We start from the raw sequence: 10,003 nt of genomic DNA, 5'->3' as shown, positions 1-10,003 counted from the left end.
GACTTAGGTTTAGGATTTGGATTAGAATTAGGCTTCAGATTGGGTTTCTCATGAGCCTTAGCAGGCATTGGATTTGGAGTTGTGTTATCATCAATGGGGTTTGAATAGTGACATGGTTGGTTTCAAGGGGGTTGGAATAGGATTGTTTATGGGGTTTGGGTTTGCATTTGGGATAGAATTCGGTTCTGTAGTTGGGTTCGAGGTGTTACCATCAGTTTCGGGACCCTCACTTGTGTTCTTCTTGCTCACCAAGTCTCTCTCACAAGTATCATCAACCCATACTACAACTTCCTTCCTTGCAATCACCTCTGGTGTGGACACCCCATGCTCAAAGTACACATCAACAACTCCATCATTATTCTGTGCAGCAAAACACATCTCTCTTAATTCACCATCAGATGTAAGAGCCCTCAGTCCACCATCTAAGCTCCTCCCAGGAGGCAGCCACCAACATTGAAGTATGTTGTCATACCCAAGCTCCTTGTAATAGTTCCTTACGAAGAACACATCCAACGTGTCCTCATCTAAATCTCCTAAGCAAGTTCTGTTATCTGGTGAGTACACTAGTATTCCATCATCATTTTTTTTAATGTTCCCCCATGATGGAACATGATATCCATCAAAGTCTCCATTTGCATTATGCAAAAAACCAAATTGAGGAACCAAACAATCAGATTCGCACATGTAAAAATAAACATTGACATTCAACCACTTATAAAATACTAGAAACACCCATCAACCAACCCAACTAAGATTGCATTCAAAACAGAGCATGGAAAAAATTTCACCCTTACACACAAAAATCCTAACAGATAATAAAAAACTTTTAACTTTCATCAACCAAAATCAAATTTTCAACAAACACAGACATTGATGCTATTCTTTTTGTTGAAAAGCATTATTTTTTCGAGTTCAAACGTACCTTCGTGTGATTGCGATGAACTGCTTCTCCTTCCTTCACCAACAACGACCGCACAACACTATCACAGTGGCAGCGAATTCCACGGAGCTAAACGTTTTCAACCTTCAAACCCTATACAATGGCCAGCACTCAGGATTTCATGGTGCATTGTTTTGGTTTTCAGGACGAAGAGGAAGATGAAGTGATCATAGAACTTGGGTTATTTGGGTTTTGTTTCTAAACATACATGAAACGACGCCGTTCCATCCATCCACATTTTTAGTGCCAAGATTGCACTCCAGCGTGGCACCCAGTGTGGCTTCTCAGTGCCAGGTCACTGCCGGCGACAGTTAATTTGCCCGGAGATGTGGTTAGGGATGACCTTGGTGCAATTTTAACAAAGTCGGGAATATAAATAGTGCAATTGGTAAGTCAGGGACTAAATTGGTGCAAATCGTAAATCTCATGGACCACTTTGGGGTTTAACTCCAACTTAGACACATAACTGCCAAATTCAATTTTAATGGTTACGAGAACCTATACGCTTTTTAATTTGACTCGTGGTGAGGCAAGATCACAAGCAACGGCACTTGTTTTTTAACAATAAAAAACTCAACATCGTTTTGCCGCTTTTGAATTTTAATATGGAGGCATAGCTGGTGCTAGACGCTGATATGGGGAGGAGGGGTGCTTGAGATTGGGTCAGAGAAAATAGAACTCGGACCGTGCGACTGGGAAGACGCAACTCGGACCGTGCGAGTTCCTGCTGCCAAAGCGGACCGTCCGATTTGTTGCTACCTCCATCCACGTGTCGTTGACCAGGTGCTCCCTAGAGACGGTGCCCATTTAGCACAACCAACCCCCTCTATTGCATGCGTACCAGGAATTTCACTTTCCCTTTCTTCTCCAGCCAGCTTTGAAGCCTTCATCTTCTTCCTCCCTCAACCATTTCTGCTTCATCTGTTTGAACTAAAAAAACCCAAATGTCAAAGAAATCAAAACCTAGAAATGTTGATCGTCCGGAACTTTACATTGAAAAAATTACTTTAAATTATTTTTTTTATATACATACAAAAACAGAACCTAACAAAAATAATATAAAAAATATTTATTATATAAATAAATAAATACAATAAAAAATATAAAAGAGAGTATTATAAATTTCATAATATTAAACAAAAAAAATATTCTATAATTTTTCTAATATTATCCGTACTCTTTAATTTAGTATTATTTTGGACTATAAATTTTCATTATTTATGGCTCTATTGTTACTTATAATTAATTTTTTATTTATTTTGTCCTTTTTTATAAGATCATAGTTTATATTATACAAAATTTTGATAATAAACATAGTATATAATAATTACAATTACAAATTTTACAAAGTAAAAATAAAAAATAAAATAAATTAATATAAAACAAAGATAGAGTACATCAAAGAATAATACACTTTCTCTATCATCCATTCCTATCATTCACTAAAACAAAAACAAAAATTTTACCAGCAACTATTTTTTTCCAACTCAACAATACAGACTCCACACCCTGAGAAAGAAGAAGAGAAGTCGAAGAAGGTTAACAAACTTGGATCTGGTCGGCTATCTATGGTTCGGGAACTTCATAACTATATATATATACACACAACTCTGACCATGCGACTACTAGAACCTACTTCCCCAACGAACAAAACGGACCATCCGATTTGTTCCATGAGAAATGGCAGGGTCCGATTTCCATGATGTGAGTTTCATCTACTCTAAGCAAAACGGACCATCCGATTTGCATATAAATTTTGGAAACAAAGAATTTGGAGGGTCCGATTTCTCCACACCAACTCTGATAAAAAAACTGTCCCACATAACGGTGTAGAACCCCATCTTCTATAACCCTGTAAAACACCTACACCCCTTCCATAACCAAAAAAATAGCCTCGTTTTGCTTCATCAGTGCATCCTCTTTTAGTATTTTTATGGGTACACAGTAGAAGTCAAACTAACATCAAGTCATTTTTAAATCGTTTAGGAGTTAGGACATAGCAGGTATAGGATGAACAAAATATGATGGACAATACTGATATTTACTCCGAATATTTGAGACAAAAATAAAACTTTGCATAATAAATTATATATGTTAGAATTATTTGTCTATAAGTTTTGGATGTCTAATTTTTATTAAGCCATAAATTTGAGGAACAAGGGAAGCAAGGCCGGATAAGTCAGAACAACAGACACGGTCATGAACTTAAACTATACTTGCAATATGAAGCCAATAATATTGATACAAAAGCAAAGGGGTTAAACACAAGATTTCTACCTATGACGCCACGACTTAAAGGAACAAAGTCTTATATGTATATTACTAAAGTCCTATACACTATTGACAAGTGGCCTAACATAAAAGCATAGAGACATCAAATACACAAACTTATTTAATTGTAAAAACAAAAAATAAAGACACATACAAATGCAGTCATGAGAGCATTATGAGGAAGCAGAAGTAGCGGAAATTCTCTCGAAGCGACTAAGCCTGTTATCTGCGAGTCTTGTGGCATAAGCAGAACTCTTGTACTCAAACCAAGTAAACTCATTGTATAAGCTTTCCTTTCCATTCAATAAGAGAGATGGCAATGGGGCTATTCTCTCACTCAGAGGTGGACCACAAAAGTAAATCATTGACAGCCTTGATTTCAACCCGTTCGCCAGAACCCTGTGCCGTACGCTCCGAAACCGTCCATTGGTCAAAACCTGTGGATGCATATCCCCGACCAAAACAATCGTCAAATGAAAATGAGATATTTGGGATGACTAGACAAAGTGGCTGGCATATTCCATTTCAAATATAGTATGCAAAATCATGCTGACACAACATGATACGAAAAACATTTTGTTTTCATGTTTTTCGTACAAATTCCATGTCATCTTGAATAAAAAATGTTTCCTACACCAATAAAAGTCGGTTAGTATATTAAAAAAAAAAAGTCAAAGAGGCGAATTCTTTTTCAACTAACAACTCAGCTAACAATTGAATATCAAGAAAAACATCTAAAATTAAAAATAATAAGAATATCTAAAGCATAAATAAAATTAAATTTTATAATTTATAATATAAAATTTAAGACATAAAATTTAAGATTTAAAATTTAGGATGGTAAGTAAAGAATAATTGACAACAATGATAAATAATAATGGCTATAACAACAAAAAATAGTGGTTGACAGGTTGGTGATGACTAGTGATGAATGAATAAAATTATAGTGTTTTGAAGGAAAAAAAAAGTGATAAAGAATAAAAAAATTACTTAAAAAAAATATTTTTTGTCTTATTTTTTTGTATTGTTGGGTTTTCTTAAAAGAAAATGTAATTTTTATTTTTGTTTTCTAAAAGAACTCTTTGCAGTGCTGGCTATGGGTGTTGGTTTCCTAACATGATTGGGAAACATAAATTTGAGAGTCGAATCAATAAACAAAAATTCTTTTAGATGATGTTGTAGTGTTTACGTGTCGCTTTATGAGTATAGTGTTTTTATAGTCCTTATGAAACGATTTGAAGATGAGTGTATCCACATGTCAAAGCAATTATCCATAGGAACAGGAGGAATAAGCATATGTCTCATTATTGGCTTCCAACAATAAACTAAACTAACATGTTGTGTATTATGTCTACTATACCTGCAGAGCATCACCGACATTGACAAAGAAAGAGTTGTGATCAGGTGGCACCGAAACCCAACTCCTATCTCTCAAACAAATTTGGAGTCCCGAACTGTTGTTGGACCTCAACAGCGATATGATTTGTGGGTCTGTATGCTCACCAAAACCAATCATGCCTTTGCCATTATTATTATTGAAGTTCTCAGGATATGGAGGGTAATGGTTGAGCCTGAAGACTGAGTCACTCTCCTTGTCCATCATCATCTTGCTGAACACATTCTTTTGCTCAATGTTCAATCCCTCAGCCATCAGCTCAAGAATCACACATGCCATCTTCCTCACAGCACACATGTAATCACTTAGCACATTCCTGCCAGAACAATATATATATATGATAAATCAATGAGCTTTTTCCTTCCTTGTTTGATAGTGAAAAAACATTCATTTTGGGAATATAACGTACCGAAACTGCTCTGCTTTTGGACCAAAAACAGAAGAGAGTCTGATGAAGTTGTAGTCATGGTTGTTTGTGAGAAGGAGGTATTCGACCCAACCAAGGTCACCGTTGCGTCCAATGTTCTTGTTGCCATATCCAAATGGATTGGGAGTGCCTGCTTTCTCCTTCTGAGTGAGGGGGAGGGAGAAGAACTCTGCGGCTTGGGACTCCAGGTTGGAGATAGCTTCCATAGGGACAGCATGGTTAATGACCTTGAAGAAGCCATAGTCCTCACACGCCTTCAATATGAGAGTCTTTGCTTCCACGGGTTTGGAAAGGTCCACCACAGGGACGATGGATGTAGGGAATGTGGGTGTTTTCCTTATGCAGGAGTACTGCTCTGTTGTTGGTTTGGACAACACCACCATCTTTCTTCTTGTTTTTGTGGTTTATGTTTTATTTTATTTCCTCAAGTGCTAGATACAGAAAAGAAAGACAGTTTGTTTTCAGAGAGGTTATGGAGAGTCAAATTAATGTGAATTGAAAGATGTTAGAATTGAATGGAAGATGCTTGTGAGGAATGGTTTAGGCTCTTCGCTATTTATAGCCAGAAAATTTCGTGGGGGCAGAGGGGAAGAGAGACACTAGAGAGGGTGGGGGCCGGGGGATAGCGACAGACAGTGAGAGAGAAGAAAAATTGGATTGTTCAACGTATAATCTTTTCAAGTAAATTCATTTTGCAAGCAATACTAAGTATAGTAATATAAAACTAATATATATATATATATATATATATATATATATATATTATGTATATGTGTTTGTGTGTGAATTTTAGGATTTTTTATTTAAATAAATAAAATAAATGTAATAATTATCAAAATAAATAATTTTAAAAATATTTACCAATTTAAATTTCTTAGTTTTATCTCGTTTACACTGTACATCAGCAAGCCTGTCCGCGCATATAAATAGAAGTCGTTTACAGCGGCAGTTTGGGTCTCATTTTGACTGAGTCAACCTCTTTTTCTCCTCTTTAGGGCTGCACACAGATCGGATCGGATCGGATATAGCCTATAATTCTATCCGATCTGCACTACACTCATCGGATCGGATCGGATACGATATCCGCATTTTTTCAAGTTGGACCTGATCTGATCCGATCCGCATATTTGCGGATCGGATCGGATATCGGGAATATCCGCATAATTCAAAAAAATTGTTTTAAGGACCTTTTTTGTTCTAAAAAAATTTGTTTTTTCACCAGTTTAACCCTATTTATTCCTAAAATATTATCAATAAAGTTTTCTTGAATAACAAAAGAAAAATAATAACACAAGATCTAAGTTTAACTATTCTAAGTTAAAGTACAATATAAAAAAATTAAAAACAAGATATTATAAAATTTATAAAACAACACACTAAAATTCATATCACATTAGGATTTACTTTCTTAAACTATGTTATTTATATGAGGTATGCGGATATGCGGATTGGATCAGCGGATATCATTGCCAAATCCGCAATCCGATCCTACCATAGTGCGGATCTAATATGATCCGATGGCTCTGCAGATCGGATAATATCCGTAAAATTCGGATTGGATGCGGATAATTACCGCGGATATGCGGATATTATCCGATCCATGTGCAGCCTTACTCCTCTTTTATCCCTTTCTTACCCTATTTTAGACTGATACAGTGATGGCGCGCTAGGTAGGAAACGACGGAGACATCAACAGGTTGAACGACACATCGCATTATGTTGGGGCGGCCGACTTCGAGGTTAGTTGCATTCTATTTGTTTAATCTAAGTATGTGGCCATTGTTAGGGTAGTCCTGAATTGAGAAGAATGTAGTTAAATAGTTTAGTGATAGGTCTCTAAAAGGAATTTAGAACTCTATTTGCTTGTGCAAGGTTGTTATGACTTAATTATTGGTTTGGAACTTCTTTTTTCTTGTGCTAGGTTGTTAGTATGTATAACGTTCTAATTATGAAAGGTATCCTGGCATATGTAATTTAGAGACATATGTAGGCTAGAAACATGGAAGTATGTTCTTAATTAGAAGTAACTGTAAGTTAGATAGAAATATTTGCTATGTATCACATGTTAAGCTGATCTAAACACAAAAAGTAAAAAAAGAGTAAGAATTCAATAATGTGCATAAATTTATGATCGTCTCTTTATAAGGCTGAATTTTTATTTTATTGTTCAGAGGCCTTGCATTCTACTGCTCCGGCGAGTGAGCCGTACCCTTCCTCTACCGAACGCCATCGTCCCGTATCTGACTGAGGTTGGATTTGGTGACACGGTGTCACTCAGGGACTTCACTTTTGACAATTCCCTGATTTCGGCAGTCGTGGAGCGATGGCGTCCGGAGACGCACACGTTTTATCTCCCTGGGATGAGGTCACTATCACCCTGCAGGACGTGGCGTACCACCTAGCCTACATGCACACGGTAACCTGGTTGGGAGTGCCTCCGTGACTTCGGTAGGTGGTACGGCATGGAGACGTTGGCTATGATGGAGTAGCTGCTTAGTTCCAGGCCTCCAGTGGCGGCATAGGCTGCGCAGAAGAAGGAGTCTTTCACATTGAAGCTGGTGTGGTTGTGGGATCTTGTCCGTCAGATGCCCCCGACCAACGACTCGAAGACCCTCCGACAGTACGCCAGGTGCTATATTATGTTAGTGATCGGAGGGTATCTGATGACAGACAAGTCCAACAACCTGGTGCACATACGTTAGCTACCGCTTCTCCGAGATTTCGGGGAGTGTAGGGCGTTATCCTGGGGCTCGACTGTGCTGGCCTGGATGTACCAGTCACTCTGTTCGGCGGCACAGCGGGGCGTCACGGATATTGCCAGATGCACTCCGCTGTTGATGGGCTGGATTTTTCAGAGATTTCCTCAGTGGTGTCCACCAAATAGAGGAATCTACCAGTACCCGCTGGCTGCGAGGTAACCAATGTTTATTTTTGTACTTGCATCAAATATTGTTGTCAATTCATATGGTTTGTTACTAAACGAATCGTATATATTTCCTTTACTGTCAGGTTGGTTGGATTGCAGCAGCAGAGTAGGGATCAGCATTAGGCCAGGGTCCTGCATTGGAGGGTTTCGATCGACTGGTTACGGTTCGATGAGGTTAGTCATGAAATAAAATATATTGTGATTTTAAATACTTGTGTTGTAATACGTTATATTTTCGATAGTTAGATAGATAGCATATGGTTACTGATGTCCGAGATAATTTTTATTCAGTTTGCATGGAGAGTCTACAATGATCCTGCGATGCAGGTTCTGTGCCCGCACTGGTTCTGTGAGGAGCATAGTTATCAAAACTCGGTAATTAACCCGGTCATACGACTGGGTCACCGGGTTACAGATTAAACTGGTGGGTCACTCATTTATCCGGTTGACCCGGTCATAATTAAATAAAATGATAAAATTATAAAATAAATTAAAATCAAAGTTAAAATTTAAAATATATGTCGTCACAAGTATATTAATAATGCCACGTCAATAAAAATAATTATCTTATATATTAATTTCATAAAGTTATTTAAAATAAGGAATATAATAGAATAATTGTGTAAAATATTTTATAATATTAATATATTAAAATTAAATTATAAAAACAAATAATACAATATTATTATTGAAGAATTAAAATAATATTTTACAATATAATTGTTTTAATATGATATAATTATTAGTTTTTTAAGGATGATAAGTATTTGGTAAACAAAAGGTATTTCTTTTTAGTATATATATAATTATTAGCATACTATTTAACAAAGGAAACACTAGTCTAGTGGATTACTTATGCTTTAATTTGGGAAGGCCTCAAGTTTGAACCATGGCTTACATTTTTGGATGATTAATACAAAAAAGTTGTCTCCTATTGTGATCCCGCACACCGCTGATGCACTGTGGAGGCACAGTTACATTGACCCGGTCGGACCAACTTGACTGGTTTAATCTGGATTTGACTAATTCAACCTGGGTCAGACCAGTTTTTTACGGGCCAATAACAAAAACGGTCAGATACTTAACCTGAATCGGTTAAGAGTCCAGTTCACCATTTTTTCAGTCGAACTGGCCGGTCCGGTCCGGGTTTGATAACTATAGTGAGGAGAAGGAGTAGGGGACCTGGTTGTCAGCCGTCACGCTGGTCTGCTTCAATGGGTGAAATGGCAGTTCAATGGGGAACAGCAGGTGCCAGGCACTCCAGTGAATCTTGACAGGTATGAATGGTGGATAATTTTTTGAAAGTTATATGACTGTAGTTGTTTGTTATTCTGATAGTGATACTAGTTTATTTACTTACTGTGTTGAACGATAGGTATCTGACCACCACTGGCTGTGGTGAGGATGTCTGGTGGCCGGAGCAACTCCAGTAGTGGTACGATGGTTAGACCCAGAGGTTCGATCACGGTCGCAAGACGTCACTGTGCATCATACGTTTGACACCGGGCCGACCAGAGAGTACTATGATTGGTGGCGTGGGGCTTGCCGTGTGCGGCATCTATCGGGGCAGGAGGTTTTGGAGGACCCGAGGCTCGTAGAGTTGCCCCTCGACGTTCAGCCCACTACCAACCAGCCGAGAGACAATCTCACCCTACCGAGGGGCGTGCCAGATCGGAGGAGACGTGCGAGGGAGGTGAGAGAGGACACTCAACGATAGGGCTGGCAATGGGTAGGGTAGGGTAGGGTTTAGACCCTACCCTAACCCTACTCGCGGGTTGAAAATTTTATTAAAACTCTACCTTACCCTACCCGCGGGTTGAGAATCTCTCAACCCTAACCCTACCCGCACCCTAAAATTCTAAACCCTACCCTACCCTAGCCTACCCGCAGAAATATCAAATTTTTTCAAAGTAAATATAAAATTCAATCATTTCAAATTTTATACATATTAATAACATAAAAAATAAAAAACTAATGCTCTAAATTACTAAATTAACTAACTAGTTTTAGTGGTTCTTCACTTATTGTAAGTCATTACATAAG

The 10,003-nt window shown here is 37.8% G+C and overlaps 1 protein-coding gene across 1 annotated transcript; it reads right to left on the bottom strand.

The window, feature by feature from the left end:
• Positions 1 to 3,140: 3,140 nt before the first annotated feature.
• Positions 3,141 to 5,564, bottom strand: LOC107630052 (gibberellin 2-beta-dioxygenase 1). The gene is made up of 3 exons (XM_016333076.3): positions 5,017 to 5,564; positions 4,572 to 4,923; positions 3,141 to 3,648 (listed from the first exon to the last, which is right to left on the bottom strand). The coding sequence occupies exons 1-3, from the start codon at positions 5,415 to 5,417 to the stop codon at positions 3,385 to 3,387; spliced, it is 1,017 nt and encodes a 338-aa protein (XP_016188562.1). The 5' UTR covers positions 5,418 to 5,564; the 3' UTR covers positions 3,141 to 3,384.
• Between the last annotated feature and the right edge of the window lie 4,439 nt (positions 5,565 to 10,003).

Source organism: Arachis ipaensis, chromosome B3 (assembly GCF_059453495.1).
Source record: "Arachis ipaensis isolate K30076 ecotype BB chromosome B3, ASM5945349v1, whole genome shotgun sequence".
NCBI classification, from domain to species: domain Eukaryota; kingdom Viridiplantae; phylum Streptophyta; class Magnoliopsida; order Fabales; family Fabaceae; genus Arachis; species Arachis ipaensis.
This window is presented reverse-complemented; position numbering and strand designations above follow the sequence as displayed.

Coding starts and splice junctions, on each gene's coding strand:
- LOC107630052 (XM_016333076.3), bottom strand. CDS start 5,417: ATGGTGGTGTTGTCCAAACCAACAACAGAGCAGTACTCCTGCATAAGG. Junction 4,924..5,016: donor CCAAAAGCAGAGCAGTTTCG/GTACGTTATATT, acceptor TTGTTCTGGCAG/GAATGTGCTAAGTGATTACA. Junction 3,649..4,571: donor ATGTCGGTGATGCTCTGCAG/GTATAGTAGACA, acceptor ATGCATCCACAG/GTTTTGACCAATGGACGGTT.